Raw genomic sequence first — 17,444 nt, 5'->3', positions numbered from 1 at the left:
GGTGCATTAATACAGTTAACAAGTAGCGGAGGAGATCGGAGGAGCTCTTAAAGAAGAAGTTACAGGTCATGTAGAGCCAGAAATCTTTTGTTTGTAGTGAACAAATACTTTACTTTCCACGCATAATTTGCCAAATAACTCTTTAAAAATCAGACAATGTGATTTTCTGGATTTTTTTTTCTCATTTTGTCTCTCATAGTTGAGGTATACCTAGGATGAAAATTACAGGCCTCATCTTTTTAAGTGGGAGAACTTGCACAATTGTGGCTGACTAAATACTTTTTTGCCCCACTGTATTTGAAAACGGATGTCATTTTTGGCAATTAAATGAGCACGGAAAAAATATACAGTTATTGTATCGCCAACTTATAAGCAGCCTCTGACCAGTTGTACATTTTCGGCGACATGATGTACCTTTCTATCTTTTCATTGTGTGTCTGAAAGAGAATTTACTAGAATAAAATGCATCAGTAGGACCATAGACTGTATATATAAAGAGTAGGACACAGGCAGGCATTTATTTTTGAATGTGGCAGGTTAGATTTATTTTCCAAAAGTAAAATTCCTCAGGCTGACAACGGCAGAAGTAAATAGTGCCAGTTCCCTTTTTTCTTTAGAGACGTATTCTGTATCCATCCCTGTTTGTCAGCAGTAGTTCTTTGACTGTGTCAGGGCCAATAACTGTGTCACTTCCTAAGTGCACATGTTCATTGTGTCAAAGCTGTCACTCGAAACTGCCACATCTGCACCTCACAGGTCTGACCTCATCTTCCCAGACAGTGGGATGAATCCTGGTGGAAACGTCTCCTCCATTTTCACTGATTAAGCTTCTCACCGGTTAACAACGCAGAAAACAAACACAAGCCTTTACACACTCCTCTCTGCTCCTTCAAATAACGTTGTTCCATTATAGTGCCGTTATATTATGACAATTTTGAATTAGCAACGTTAAGGGAAGCAGCTAATGTGACCTTCATTGCTTCTTTTCTTTTTGAAACTCCTGTCTCTAGTGAACTGCAGAGGCGGTGCGCTGTGATTTGGTCGTCCTTCACACCAGGTGCTCTGTCCTTGCGGCAGGCAGTTCTCTGTCTTCTGTCTCTGACATATTCTTCTCTGTTCTCGTCTGCTCTGGTGTTTTTTTTCTATACAGCGAGCGAAGCTCTGCAGAGGGAGAGGGATGCAGTTATTTTCACTGTTTGCATTTTTCTTCTTTCAACATTTTCTGCTGTAGCTCACACATGAAAGCCTGCTGCAGACTGTTGTGTCGTTAGATTTGTGCTGAATGTCCTGTGTGTGTGTTGTTTGCGTACTTTGCATACATGTTTAGCTGTACCCAACCATGATAGATCCTGCTGCATCCGACTTTACACTCATTCCAAATTTGTAATTAGTGTGGGCTTCTCTGGAGTTCCTGGGCGAGTCTCATTAGTGAGGAGCCGGCGATACTCCTGCGCCTCTAATCTCTCTCTCTCCGTCTGCTGTCGTCCCACTGAGAATTCAGATCTCTATTAATTCATTTGACATGTTGATCCTTGTCCCTACCTCATAATTATTTCTTGTCCTGAAATAGTCTTTGTGGCCGGCTATATTCCTCTCTGTACAGCACCACCTCACCTTTCATGTTTGTATTACTAATGCCTGTTTCTGTGCTCTCCTTGTTTAGGTGACTTGGGCTGAGCAACAAGTGTCGAAAAAGAGGAAAAAGAGGGACATCTACCAAGAACCATCAGATCCCAAGTTCAGAGACCAGTGGTACCTGGTGAGTATAAACACTGCTGAACAGAAACTACCTTGAACAAAAGGCTGTGTGTTCTGTGTGCGTCGGTGGGACATTATTCAGCGCTGCACTGTGGTTGAGCTTTTTATCGACCCAAAGTCAATAAACCTAATTAAATTTGGGGGTTTGATGTTTCCCCCGAGTCAAAAGACAAGCGTGTATGAATCCAATATGCCATTTTTGTGCAAAGTGCTGTGGCGTGTCTTGTTTGCAGAACTCAAAGTCTAAGTGACTTCACCTGAAGGATTCAGATGAACAACAGCATGCATGCACACACAGAGCGCCTTTGACTTCTGTAGTGCATGCTTTTTAAAGTTGTTTGTATCTCCAAGAAACAAAGAGTGAAGGAAGAGGAACAGACAGAGGGGATTCACCTTGAATCGTTCTTGTTCTCAGTTGATTGATTTTTCCGTTTGACTTGAAGAATGTGACTGATACGCTGGCCTTTTTAAAAGCAGTAACAACCCCCAAGATTTTCTTTTAGGCTCCACTCTTCCTTCCATTACTCTGAAGTTGCTTCAGGCGGCAGGAAAATTCATGGTGATGCAAAGCAGACTTGCATCAGCAGTTGTTCAGTCTGTACTTTAACGGAGGCGGACTGACTTCCCCTGTGTGTTGGAGTAGTTAGCGCCAACTTGAAAGGCAAATGAGCAGATAAGAGCCGGCCGCCTGGTTGTATTAATGTTTCCACATAGATTGTGCCATACATCCACTACAGTTATTGGCATTTCAATGATGTAATAATCCGTCTTTGATGCATATGGGAATGGAAATAATTTTTGCAAAAATAAATGACTTCTTAGTATCTTTTATAGCTGCGGCTTACGATTATATGCATTATCAGTTCATTTGCTAAATGTTTATTGATTAATGCTTTTGTTGTTCTAAAATGAGAACAAATGCCCATCAAAAAGTAATTATTTTTTCCAGCCAACAGTTTAAAACCAAAAATGATTATCACTGTCTCATACATTAACATTTTTACCACAGAAAAAGGCAACACATGTGAGTCATTTTAATTGGTTTGCATTACTAAAATAGTTGCTGTGAAGTCTTTAATGGACTCATCACATAATCCATGCAGCTTCACCATCGTTTGCTGGCACACTGTTAACCCAGATAACAAACGTCTAATAAAAGAAAAATGTTAAAGACGATTACTTAACCTAATCTGCTGATATTTATGAACACGATGCACTCTGGTATTTTCTTAGAGGTGCTGAACCTGTGTGAGTGGGAAGCATCAAAATAAAGATTGATTTCTATTTCTAAGTCTGTGTGGGCATCCCATGAGATTGCAAAGCTCATTAAAACAGCAAAAGACGTGAAAACTGGAGCACCACCTTGCTAGTCTCAGATCCTTCCACTCTTTATTATTCCGTAATGAGCTTTAAGCAGAATATAAATGTCCCCTTCTTAACAAAGTGTTAACACTTTAGTTGATAACAAACAAAACCAGATTGATGAGCATTAATCAAGATGAAGCTTGTGGACACGTCACACACTGTGCAAATAAACAGATGATAATTTATTTTGATGTTCAGAAGTCTAAAGATGTAACAGAGGATTTCAGGTTTTAGGCATCTCTCCCTGTGCCTCATTAAAAGTGGACCTGGCTGGCCAGAGGAGAGAGTGGGTGTGTTGTGGTGTCCTTGGTGGACAGGTGCTAATGGTCAACACCTGCTATAACAATGAATATTTCATATTGTTCAGATATTTACCTAAATGATGAGACATTGTAAATCATGGTCAAGCCTCAAAGCAGCTCCCAGGCTCGAGTGTGCAGAAGGAATACTTTCATTACGGAAGAAAAAGGACTCACTTGATGAGCAATATTTAAAATGTTACATTACCATGCCCCTCAGGCTGAGTGTATAATAAATCTGTCAGCCGCAGAGGGCATTTGTAATTTAAATCAGCAGTGAATATCACAACTCGGATTTAATTGATATTATTCTTGATGGTTATAGTGTCAATGACATTACAAGGCTGAAGAACAAAACATAATCCTATCTGATTCACTGCATTTAAAAAGGTCTAGAATCTAAGAGTGGTGCATCAGACACACTATATTTAATTGAAGGCACACTTTAAAAAGAAAAGCTTTGATCTTGATTAAAGCCAGAAATAACTTTTGACCAAATGTCAAGTTGAATGTCAAAATCATATCAAAAAGCATAACGAATGATTAGTGTGCCACGATCCAGTTCAGCTGTGCTTAGTTGATATTAATAATAAATGCAATAAAAGCTAGCATGGCATTGCTGCTTTCAGGGGAGAGATGCTCTCTGTAACCTTGCAATCCCTCCGCCACTCAATTAGAAACTTTTGCTTTTCATTAAGGAAGAATGACTAGCTGCTCCCTTGTCCTCCGTGCTTCAGTCTTCATCAGATGTCTTCATTCAGGCGTCTGAAATGTTTCTTCAGGCCAAGGACCCCATAGCTTAAAGAGAGAATGAGTTGCTAACTACATGTGTATCAAATATGCATATTGATCTGGCCCAACAATAATGTAAAGTGCCATGCATAAATATAAAATAGTTCATGGGGCATATAATACTGAGTTTCATGGGTAACATTTAAACTATCAAAAAAGCTGTGTAAAGCAAACCACTTTTTTATTTCTACTAAAATGAATTTATTTGTGATAATAATATCAGCCCACTCTCCCCCTGCGGTAACTCTGAGGACACTTCAAGGATCCACCTTGCTTAACAATTAGAGTATGCCAGTCCAGATTTAGTTAAGAGCACATTCTTGTCAGCAATCAGGTGTCTGTCAGATAATTGGATTCAATCTAAGCAACTTGTCTTCTCCGTCCTCAGTACAACCCAAACCACCGTGACCTGAATGCCAGATCTGCGTGGGAGTTGGGCTACACAGGTAAAGGAGTGGTGGTGTCCATCCTGGATGATGGAATAGAGAAGAACCATCCTGACCTAATGCAAAATTACGTGAGTATAACTCCTAAATAAAGCATGGTATGTTATCCACAGTGAGGATAAGACAAGAATGGAGATAATCGAGCAGATTTTCTATAACAAATAGTCTCTTCTTGTATGTGTGCTGAGACTGATATTTAGAACGATTTACATACAGACAGATTTGAAGGTTTTGCATTTTGCATGTAGACGATAGATTGAAGTAAATGAATGGATCACACTGACCTCGGCGTCTTACTATAACGGCTTATCTACGCCTTTATTTAGGACCCGGATGCCAGCTACGATGTGAATGATGGCGACCCAGATCCCCAGCCCCGATACACGCAGCTTAATGACAACAGGTACACATCTACACAAATAACAACTCCATGTTAACTCTTCTCTCTGCCTGTTGGTTTTCTCCATCTGTGTTTTCTAAATGCCGGCAGGAGGGGTGAAATGTTCTCTAATTTGTCCCCCTCACTGTCTGATACCTAGCTGTTTATAAAAAGGCTTTATGTCTGGGGCACCATTTATGTGAACACAACTAACTAAAGGCCATTGTCTATGGGGTTTGTCAAAGTTATTTTGGTTTTTATTTACAACATTTTTGTGGTTTTGCTCTGGGCTGTTAAACCACACAGGCGCCACCAGTCTATTTCTAAAGCCTGCGTGAGGAGAGTAAATCTAAACTGGGATTAGGGTAGTGTGTGAAGAAAACAGCATTATTGCAGTAGCCTCTGCATATGGCATTAGGACTTGTTTACCACCACAGTGATGTCTTGTAGAGAATTGATTAAATTAAGTTCATCAGCATTAATGAAGCAGAGAAAATCTCTTGGCTCTGGAGGGCCCTTGATCGTCTTCCTTCATTCTCAGCGCCTGCCTCCTGTGTGACGTTAATTTCTGATTCGCTGTAATCTGCTGTTTGTGGGCAACTGGCCTGAGAGGCTTTTTTATTTAGAGGCTCACCATGATTACTGGTGATGGGCACGAGAGATTATACTTCTACAAGGTTGGAAATAAAACATCGCCATCAGAGACAGGGGCCAGAATCGGGACCATGAATAAGGAGGCCTGAGGGATAGTCAGAGCTGTTACTGTAACTACGCCAAAGCTGTAATAACTCCTTAAAGGCTTTGTGAGACTTATGAGAGGTGGAGGCTGATTGTAGAGGCTGTGTTGTTGTTCTCATAATTAAAATTGAGAACACTACTTTGGGGCAGAACCTCCCACACACAGACAGAATAATCATTAAAAGTTTTGATAAACATTGAATCAATGCAAACAAAATGTTGTCGTCTTCTTATTCAGCCCTGTGTGTTCAAGATTTTGTGCCAGTGCCTCAAACTGTTTTCACCGTCACTATCAAACAAACCCTAAATGATGGCGTTTGTTGTGGAAGAATGTGCAAGAACATCCCTCCGGCTCCACAGATCTGAAATCTGTGCCAATGCACGCTTAAGCTCCTTTGGTGGCTCCTAGTGGCCCAGAGCCCAGCTAAGACACTCACTATTGATGTTTCCTGCTTTTGGCTGCACCTCCTTCTAACCCTCACTCACCTCAGCCCTTATCTCCTACCAGCCGGCTCTCCGTGTCTTCCTCGTGGCAGGACCAATTTAGAGCGAGACTATTTGTGCTGTTGTGTCTCTGTGCCAGTTTCTCTCACTTTACGCTGGGTTGGTGCAGATGCATGTGTAAACAACCCGTGGGCGGGCAAGAACATGCGTAAGGTTTTTGTAGGACTGTAAGTGTCTGTTCCCTGCAGAAAGCACAACTCTGTTCACCTCCACAAGGCTGCCTTTCTATCCCAGCATGCGGGCAGCAGGGAGGATGGCTCGGTAGCAATGTGGCCATTCACCCTCATGTTTATCTAAGATGGCATGTGATCTAGATGTTTTACTTTCCAGGGTTTACCCCCTCTGGATCCTATCAAGACGGTGTCCAAATGTGCATATTTTGGATTAAAACTGGCTCAACAGGGATGGAGTAATATTATCTTATATATATATTATTTATTTTTTTGGACAAATATTCAATTTATCGCCCCCTGATTAGAGAAATACTAACTTTTAACATAAACAGTTGGAGTCTGAATCCAGAATTCATAAATATGAGTTGCCAAGCGGTGGATAGAGGGCCCTTTTCAACATTACTGCAGACTGATTCATTCTCAGACGGTCCTACATTAATATCTCCCTGGATATTTTCCTTCATATTACCCTCTCTCATCCTTTGTCCAAACGGCCAGCTCATTACTAACCTGGCAGTACCATTAAGAGACTTAAGAATAAGCAGAGCCCAACATTTGTTCAAATGTACCTTTGTGGTTTAGTGCAACCCCGAGACTAATGAACAACAAAACCCACAATGCAGGGCCTCGAGAGCCTCCATGATTTAAAAAAAAGAAATTAAGTTAATGTGAGATAAAACAATTTCAGGGAATGAAGGATTTTGTGTGCCAGAGAAGTGGGTAGAGATAAAAAGATCAATGCAATGTTGGACAAGTACATATTTCATTGAAATGTCTTAAATGGTTATGCTTTGATAGAGCTTTTAGCTGAATTTATGTACAACTTCGAAGTCTCACAAAAATCCTTCTGATATAAATGTTTAATGAAATGTTTTAAATTCTGATACCAACAGCTATAATAATTTAGCAATAGTGTAGTCTTTTTCTTTGTTTGTATGCTTGGTTAAATGTCCTTTCAGCCATCTTGTGGTGAAGTCACTCATTTGTATGTATCTCAATGTTCAGGAGCCACCTTTAGAACTGGTCAAGTATCACTTTTTGCACAGGGCACCTGAGAGGATTGCTGTTTACGTAGCACAAGAAAAATTGCAGAATCAGTTCTTTATATAATGAGCTCAAAAGCTGCTTTGTGCCATTTTATTTTTTGTAATGCACTATTTGCCAAGTGCCGGTTTGGGTAAACACTTTCCCCATCTCTGCACTACAGCTGTATGACAATAGCATGTCTCTTTAGCAAGCCTCCAGAGAGGGGCGTTTTAGGGTTCTGCACGGTGATAATGGTTCTGCAAGCTGTGCGTATGAATACTGATAGTGTTGTTGGCCTCGGGCCTGCAGCCGACTTTAGCTGCTGTAACCCGAGTCAGTCTCTGTGCCTAGAATCTGCCGCGGGGTTGTTCTCGCTGTAATTGAAACAAGACTTAAATTGCTCTTTGTTCACCTTAATCTCCTATTATCACCCTTATGTATGACGACAATGTTTTACATGTTTTGAAGTTTATACACTTTCTTTTCCAAGAAGTGAGGTTCTTTTTCAATGAAGGTTTTGTTCAGAGGAATAAGTGCAGGCATTAAGTGTTTCAAATAAAAAACACATTGCAACTGCTTTAGTAAATCTGTTGACATGAAAAATGAAGTTGTTAGCAGTACAGGCAGTACGCACCTATGGGCTTTCTGGGACAGTTTTTGTTATCTTGAAACTGATGCTTGCACACACTAATCGATGGTTGCTTCGTTTAGTTTTAGTTTTCTATACCAGTGGGTTATTAATTGTATCTCAGCTTGTTGTGACATGAAAGAGGAAGCACAACATGACGGTGCTGATTACAAGTACTAGATATCTCTAGTACACACTGGAAGTGTTTACCAACTTTTATTTCCAGCAAGTAGTTAGGGAATTGATAGGATTTCATCTTTACTAATTCAATTTACAATTCCTGATCAATTGTTGGGTGGAGAAAGATTACACAAGTGTATTCTTGCAACCATTTTGTGAGTTTCTTTCCTCCCAATAGCTCCAGTCAATGAAAAATGAAAAAATGTTTTACGTCATCGTTTCAGAAACATGACTGTTGCAAAGAATCGATAGAAGCGGAGACAGGTGATTCAAAAGAATTGGAAAACTTGAAATGGGTTCTTAAAGGGAACAGCAGTGTTTAGTTGTAGGATAATTACAGGGTCATTGCATGGGCTCTGAAGTACAACCATTAACAGAATGTAATATTATGAATCCTTAAACATCTCTTATTGTATACCTGCTGTGTTATCTGTCTTCTTAAATTAGTCACTACAGCGTATGTTTTTTACTTTGTAGTTAATTTGTGTTGTTTCACATAGTGAGCTACTTTATTCTGTCACCTCGTGACTGAAGTCCGAGAGTCCTTCAGTGTGAAAGGCAATCTATTAGGTAGTTATTACAGCAGGGATCATTAATCAGTGTGACTTGTTAACAATGCTGTACTTGTAGTGACAGACAGTCCATTGTCCCTGCAGACAAGCTCTGTTTCTCTGGAGCACTTCATGTGATCTCTGCGCTGTGCTGTCACCTCTTAAGCCTCCTCTCTGAAGGGATCCAGGTCTGGTTTCATGTGATGTCAGCAGATCAGTACAGATGTGTGAATACACACAAATTGAGTCATTCAGTCATGCCTTGGCCTCATTGTCAAAAGACTGGCAGCTCCACAGGTTCCTAATTATATTTGGTGTTGTTCTGCATTTAGGGAATTGGGCTGGACACTGTTAACATTAATACAGTGTGTGAAATGTGTCATTTAAATTAAAAGTAACCAGTTTAATGAAGCATCATAATGGGTTGCAGTAGTAGCAGTAGTAGTATGCATGCATGTAACTGTGATAAACAATGTTATCATATTTTATTTTGTTATTAGCATTAAATAAATTCCAACTATGTTAAACAATTACCTAATTTCACACTTGTTTGTTCTGGAGCTGGACTAAATGTAGTTTTAGGGTTTAAAAAGCAGACTACCCATTATAGGTGGCCAGTGAGATGAAACTATCATGGTTTGTCGATGGAGAGTAAATCGTTAAAGTAGGTTTTTTTCTTTCTTGGTTTTCGTTTAATGTTATTTAGAATATATTTTTTTGCCTTTACGCGAGGGCTGCTCTCACGAGAGAAATTGACCCAGAGATGCACTCTTCTTCACATTGACCTTAACAGTGAGTGGGAGCTGTAAAAGGATATCTTCCTGTATCCATTTTATCTCTCCCCGGATGAAATCCCTCTCAAAAACATGATTATGCAAGTCGTTCTTGCATAATCAGATTCAGAAAGCGAGAGCTTTACCTCCAATACCATTTGTATTCCATGAATCAGTCTACCATGTAAGTGACTGTAATGAATGTGTCAGAGGAAGATTTGTAAAGCGTCTCCGTTGAACACTGGGGGTATAAGCCTGTGCATGCCCAGCATCCCATCACAGACACCTGAGCTCTCCTTATCATCCGCTGCATCACAAACACGGACGCTGTAGGACAAACGGCTCCCAAAGTCAACAGGCCAGCACTTTCAGGAATGTCGAGATAAGGTTCTCTGGAAAATCATCCAGATGACATTTGTGTGTCTGTCTCTGTGTGTGTGTCTATAAAGATGTTTTTATTAGCATGCTGCAGCTGAGGCTCTGTCTCTATTTAACTGACTTCCTGTGACACGTTGGAGACGCGGTGCCAATGTTGACCGTGGCATTGACTTTAACCTCCACCCTCTCTGCTCATCAACGTGTCGAAGGGAGCAACAGATGAATTACAATTCTCTGACCGTCTGTCATCATACCTTTGTCTTTAATGGAAGCAGAAGTCCTAAATGTTAATACAAATAGTTAGTCGATAAATCTGGTTTGAGGCTTCTGTGACCTCTGACCTCTAGTTTAAATTCGACTTCAATATGGTTGATTAATGAATTTCTGAAAAGAGGCTTAGTAGGACAGTCAGAGAATACATATGATTGAAGGATTGCCTGCTCAAGGCTCTCAACATGACGCTGGCTTAATGAGGCCCAGCAGCAATTGAAGCTAACAGCAAAGGATGCTAACACTGCTGACGGATCTAACAGTGTTAACCAGGGGGGCTTGAAATCTGAGGGTGAGCATTACCCAGGAAATACAGCACAATGTTATCAGTGGTAACAGGCGCCGTTTGAGTCCTCTACCGAGTGGCAGCCATTAGCTAGCCAGTGGGACAAACATGGACTCTAGCACAAAATGTCTCTGTAGCCGGCCTGGCTACATAAACAAAGAACACAGAGGCATCGAATTCCAACACACATGGAGGGTTGACTTCATTCTCTGCTGACTTTACTCCACTGTATCTCTACAAAGAAAATAATTGTTTGCTCTATTTTAATGTTTTAAATTATTTATTTAGCCTATACCTTAAATACTCACATTAGCATAATAGCACTTCTGGCTGGTTTACTTCAGAGGATATGAAAATATCCTGAGAGCAGATACAACCTGTGTGTCATGGGAAGCCGCTGATGATGTTTGTGTATTTGGTTTGGCTGAATACCCAGAGCTCCTTAATATAACCCTGCTGGTGCTTCCTTCAGTATTGAGGGTCCTCTGTTTTTCTGTTGTTTCCTGATGCGGCACAGTGTTGCCCTGGCTCCAGCATTCCTGTCTGGGAATGGCTGAAATCCAGTGGGGATTGCGCCATGGTTTGAAATTCATCCATCTGGCAGACCAGGGGAATGCACCTGACAGGAGTGTGATGATCCGCCTCTCTGTAGCAGCTTCTTGGATCTCCACACTGAACTGCCTCGAGCTAGATCTTACTACAGAGGCCCAGGCTTAATGAAAGACCCATCGGGAAAATTACAAATCTAATTCTCAATTTCCTCCCGTGTGTGACGGGACTATGTCATCTTATTTCCCTTTTTCCTTCTCTTGATTCCGACACTGTAGGCATTTCAAGGTTACTAATGCTAGAAAGCCATATATATTGTACTAAGTCTCCACTTATCGGCTGAATGTTTTCTTTAAGACGAATGGGAATCAGATGTATTTAAAGGGATGAAAGCCAACAAGCTGTCTGAATGAGTTTGTTTTACCACGGTCTGCAGCACGACCTCTGCGGTAAAGAGCACATTCTCTCACAATCAACCGCTGTTAGATATGTACACTACCTGTCTGTGTGTATACAGTAAATGTTCTGTTATAAAGGGAATGACACTTACAAGGATAAATAGTTTCCTTAAACCTACCTCTTGCTTTCTTCCTCCTTTGCAGGCATGGAACACGATGTGCAGGAGAGGTGGCAGCGGTAGCCAACAACGGGATCTGCGGAGTCGGTGTGGCATACAATGCCAAGATTGGAGGTGAGGTTAAATACAGACAGGTTAAGACAGATTGATTTAATCTCACCGGGCCAAACCTCGGTTTTATCTCCGTTTTCTTTTTTGACTGCCAGAATATTTGAAATACTGAAATACAGTGTTATTTTCGGTCGATTTCCCAGGCACAGCAAGCTTCTGAATCTGTCTGAACATCACCACAGTTGTGATGGGGATTGCCAACTCTCTGTAACATCATTAGTACATCACTGAGTAACAGTATTGAAAAAGCAGCGGCACGCAGTTTCAGAAATGATTTGGTGCCATAGCTTTTAGGGAATCTGTGTTAAATGAATGCCAAATGTAATGCTCTTGTCTTGTTTGCAAGTCAAATGGCTGATTTAACTCTTTTCTAATGTTCCAGTAGATCATTTAGTGCAGGCAGAAGATGATATGAGTTCTGTCCTTGCCAGCGTTAACTCTTTACAGATATCTGGTTGTGCTGGTGGTCTCTAAAGTAAGAGAAAATAAACTTTTTAGATTTGGTATGAATTCAAAATTGCTATTTTTATAGTCTGTTGAAGGCCATATAAGATTAGCCAGAATACATATTTGGCAGGATCTCAGTCCCCCCCCCCCCCTGCTGTAATGACAGCCCCTGCTGCTCTTGAGTGATGCATGCTTCAAATCTGATGGTGTCTGGCCAATCAAATGCCATCTCCCAATGTCAGTCAACCTCTCAATGTGTGCAGGTGGGCAAGTTTCTCATTTCCATATTGTTTTTGTGTCTGAATGATTTCTGTTCTCTTTCTGGCTTTGCCTCTCTCATTGTTGGTTAAATGACTACAAAAACTCGAAAGACTCCTGATAATTGATCAAACGTTGTCATTTTTAAAGCAAAATGCCAAATATCTTTTTGTGGTAGCTTCTTTTATGTGAGGAATAGCTGCTTTTAATCTTTATAAATTGATATTTACAGACATCACATACATGTAGGGTTCTTGAACATTTGTCATGAGTTATTTTTATTTCTGTCTAACATTTTCTTGTTAAATGAATTAGCTGAGAAATGAATGGCATATTACTTGACAATCACAATAGTAGTTACAAGGCAAGTATGGAGACAAGGAGAAAGGGATCACAACTGAATTAACTGTGTTTGTAGATGTTTTGACTGAAAATCTTGCAGAGAGCTTTAGGCCTCATCGCAATCAGGCATAATAAAAAGATGAAACAAACGCTTGAGTTTCAGATCTGTTGGAGACAAAACAGACGGGGGAATCTGTTCATTTATGAGAAGATACAAAATATGTGAGACTGGAAAAATATTATGAAATATTAATGTGTTTGCTGCTCTAGTTTTCACCCTGAAGAGTTTTTTCTCACTGCCTACAGGGGGAACAGTTTTGTAGTTTCTGTTCCCGTTCTTCAAATAAGCTTTTTTCGGTTGATTTGTATATTTTATTTTCTCATTGTAAACAGTTTATTTTATTTTACATTACATGTCACTTGTTAGACGCTTTTATCCAAAGCGACTTACATACTCAATACTGTGGACAATCCCCACAGGAGCAATTTGGGGTGAAGTGTCTTGCCCAGGGACACAACGACATGCTGACTGCAGTGGGGTTTGAACCTGACCCCCTGATCCGAACACCAACGCACAACCCACTGCACCGCACTCCGCCTTATTAAGGTTTTATTCCCTCCATGAAGTTGAAGCCACATATCAAGACTAAAGTTAGTTGATGGTGTCGTCACATCACTGGTACAGTTGAACATGTGTTTTATATTTGTGATTGCTTCTGTCTTGTTCCTGTGCTGAGGGTTTGTTGTAATGTCTGACTCCAGGATTGTGTTGTCTTTTGAACCGAGGAGCGGCTTTATCCCAGTGTATGCTTTCTCATTTCCTCTCTGCTTATCTCAATAGCCTCCGGCATACTTTTAGCTCTCATAAAGTTCGAACCCCTCATTAAAGTGGCATATAGAGAAAAGATTTTTGATGATTCCAGATGGTAAGTGGGAATATACAGCACGGCATTCAGCTTCTCTATAATGACTAGTGGGCTGTGTGTGATCATGTAGGTGGAGGCCTAGTGCTGTGAAATCCTTCACATGTGGATTTATCCACACTCAAGGCTCTCTCCGATGGTAGGATGAGAAACTCAAACAAAGAACAGACACTACATAGAAATTCTTTCAGCGTGTTTGTGTTTGCGTTTCCTCTACAGTTTGAAGGCTGTGAAGCTTAGCTAAAGCAAGACAAGAGAAAGAGCACGTCGTCTAAAAATGGATCTTGTTTTTCTTAGTCCTTCCTGGCAATGCCAACTCCACAAAATCAGTTTCAAGATAAACTTTTGCAGACTGGAAACATTGTAACTTAGGTTATACAAATATTTTATTCAAATATTATTTTCAGGTATAATTTACTTTCAAAACTTGCCCCTAACATTTGAACCTTGAATGTCTTAATTCTGACGGTAATCAAACCTCGTAAAAAGGTGTAAGGTTCAAGTTTGGCCTTTTTCCCCAAACACAAGTTCTTTAGACATACCGAAACGTTCACTGAACATTAAACTGAGACTCTCAGAGCACAGAGTCACACAAGAGTCCTTAAAAAAAAACGGAGCTGGAAGCCCGACCGACAAGCAGCATTCTCCAGAACAGCAGAAACAAAAGGCAGGAACTCAAACTGTCATGTTAAATCCAAAGCAGCAGCACTTATTCAGGCCATCCTATTCATCTAAGTGGCCAGGGAGAATGTATTGGGAATGCGGAGGGAGCGGTGCAAAAGCTTCTGTGAATCCTCTTCGCTCAACATCCCTTGAAACTTGACCCCATGCCACCTGCCGTTCTGTAGCTCATCACTCTCAAAACACTCTGGTGAAATATCTCAAATGCAATTTCAAACACATATTGGCTGGCTTGGATCTTCCAATATTCAGTGATTTTTGGGAGTAAAAGTAGAGTTTCAGGTGAGCTGAAATAAAAATGGAGCTCCAACCAAAGTCCAATTAATTAAACATTACTGTAGGTTGTCTGCTCAGAGCTGCTGTTCAACACGTCGGGATTGGCGCTTATTGACTTTCTTGCCAAGAGTTAGATGAGACGATCGATACTGCTGTAATATCTGTCAGTGTAGTTTTATTCTGCAGCCTCATATCAAACCACATCCTGTCGTTGTTAATAGTCTTTATTCTAAGCTTAACTAACTAGATGTAGCCTCATATTTGCTCTACACATCAAATTGGTCTTGTCTATAGAGCTAGGCAGTATGGCCAAAATATTCTATCATGATATGGGTCATTTTATATCTTGATTAGGTAATATATAATACATTGAACGTAAAATAGCAAACAAAACCGAGTCTCTAAATGATATGAGCACAACATATTTCCCTTAGATGTTCTGATCAATTTAAAGTAATATTAACGTTATTTTTAGACGACATACTTTTGTAACACATCTCAATATATTTTATTTCATCATGATATGATTCCATTGAAATATACAAATGTAATAATCACCTAGCCATACATTTACCTCTGTAAGAAAGGGAATACGTTTACTGTATTTCCCAAAAAGTTGAACTGTGCTAGAATGTTCTTTACCTGCATGAAATGAAATCCCATATAGAGAGATGTGCCCGACAACATACTATCATTTACATTTCAACCCCAGTAGTTGGTACATTTAAATGCTAAATGTACTTAAGCTTAAATATGATCTGAGAGTTATTGAACGATCTACGATGAGCTCCTGATCTCGGGATAGACGGATATTATGGCTGAACAATCCTTGAACCTCTTGATGAAAAACATGGCCCTCCTGCAGAAGTACAGGCTGCCATGGAAACACTAGCAGCCTGTTTGATGCTTTTGGAGGACTTCAAAGAGCACGTGCTTGGTTACTCTAACCCATATAGAGCAGCATGGAGTAACCTGACCTGCAATGCATCAAAGAGAGACATTTGTTTGTTTTTCAGGTGTCTTTGATATCTCACCACTCTCCCTCTGTGAAGGAACTTGAGGACAAGCACCGACTCTCTGTTTGCCCTCCCTGCTTTGTTGTGTTGTGTGTTATCTGTGGTACAGCTCTTCATCAATAACCATTGATCTCAATGAACCTTGGCTCAGTTGTTCACTTCTTTAGAAATAAGTCTGATTCAATTTACACTTGATCAGTTACACTGATTTCATCAAGACACATAGAGGGAGACATCTAACATTCATCTGTTTATCTAAACTTGACTGCCTCTGAAGTCTGCTGCAAACTTGACGAAGGCAGTTCACCCACAATGCACTGGATTTTCTTATTTTTTCTGTTTTTTCCGAACGAGCTCAGGCTCCAAAGCTTTGATTTACATGGTGGGGGCTATAAGAAGGTCACAGTATATGCACAAATAAAAAACACCAGCAGTGTGTGCCGTGCAGTCTAATGTGAGCGGTACAAATACACACAGACAATGTTTAGCTTTGCAAACAAGAGTGTAAATATGCTACTCAGACTCCATCGCAGCAACATTGGTTTGATCGAACACATGTCAAACGATGCTGGACATGAGCTACAACACCAGCAACTACATCACTGAGCTGCAGACTAAGAAGAGCTACAGATTCCTGAGATTCTCATCACCTGCAGCACCTTTTACATTTCTTATTGTGGCCTTTTTTGTGGTAAAGAAAAGTGCTGTTTTGACATTGCACTCATAAGACCTTGGTACACTCATATTTATGATATTTAGAACAACTAAGGAAAGATCCAAATTGATGCAACAGCTTCAGAGATATTGACTTTTTGGTTTGTAACTTTAATGTTTCTATTCAAAAGCTGGCACCTACTCAAAGTGCAAGTTGGCTGACCAGAGTTTTGTGTTTGTTATGGTAGCCGAGTGTCTCTTCTCCAATCCCTTTGGTTCTATGTTTATTAGGTTTTCATTATATTATTAACCTTAAAAAATCTGTATGTACTAAGAAAACCTTTTGTCATTGTGTATTCAGGTGTGCGTATGCTGGACGGAGAGGTGACTGACATGGTGGAGGCCCAGTCCCTCAGTTTGAATCCCCAACACATCGACGTCTACAGCGCCAGCTGGGGCCCGGAGGACGACGGCAAAACTGTGGACGGACCTGCCAAACTGGCCAAAGAAGCTTTTCTGCGTGGAGTTACAGAGGTTTGTGTTTGAGAATCTTTGTGTGAGACTGAAATTATTTACTGCCTGTGTGTAACTTCCTTTTAGCGGCCAGTAATTGAACTGTTCAAGCATGAGAGGACACACAAGCGGGAAGAACAAAGCAATTTATGACCCTGACAATTATGAATGGAAGGGAATGTCCGCTAAAAGCCACGACGGAGTAAAATCTTTAAAAGTTAATAGAAGAAGGTGCACTGAGAGAAATTAAGTATGAATAGTTTTTGTTAGTTGAAAGGTGCTTCTTTAATTGCAACCTCTTTTATCTCAACTCTTTCAATCTGTCAGCAGAGGCATTCAAGTGTGTCTGAAAAATAAATAATTTCAATCATACGTTGTCTGTGAATTACTGATTCAAACCTATTGTTCAGTTTGAACTTATTGAGTAAAAATAATCAGACTTTCAAACACATTGCAGAGATTTAAAAAGGGGTCATTCTGAAAACTCTTCTATCAGCATTTGAAAACATGGCAGCGCTTGTTTTATTGCACAGGACCGTGTCAGATATGTA

At 40.3% G+C, this 17,444-nt stretch overlaps 1 protein-coding gene across 1 annotated transcript in view; it reads left to right on the top strand.

Annotated features, from left to right (window-relative positions):
• The window catches only part of LOC104964234 (furin-1-like), a 29,636-nt gene extending 12,418 nt beyond the window's left edge, over positions 1 to 17,218 (top strand). Inside the window, exons 3-7 of the mRNA XM_010792975.1 lie at positions 1,664 to 1,759; positions 4,603 to 4,731; positions 4,987 to 5,063; positions 11,698 to 11,786; positions 16,742 to 17,218. Coding sequence (XP_010791277.1) covers positions 1,664 to 1,759; positions 4,603 to 4,731; positions 4,987 to 5,063; positions 11,698 to 11,786; positions 16,742 to 16,926 — 576 coding nt within the window. The 3' untranslated portion in view covers positions 16,927 to 17,218. The remainder of the gene's footprint in view (positions 1 to 1,663; positions 1,760 to 4,602; positions 4,732 to 4,986; positions 5,064 to 11,697; positions 11,787 to 16,741) is intronic.
• The last annotated feature ends 226 nt before the right edge of the window (positions 17,219 to 17,444 follow it).

Source organism: Notothenia coriiceps, unplaced genomic scaffold (genome assembly GCF_000735185.1).
Source record: "Notothenia coriiceps isolate Sejong01 unplaced genomic scaffold, NC01 NC01_scaffold00036886, whole genome shotgun sequence".
NCBI lineage: Eukaryota > Metazoa > Chordata > Actinopteri > Perciformes > Nototheniidae > Notothenia > Notothenia coriiceps.
Note: the sequence above shows the minus strand (reverse complement) of the source record. Positions and strands in the feature narration are given on the sequence as shown.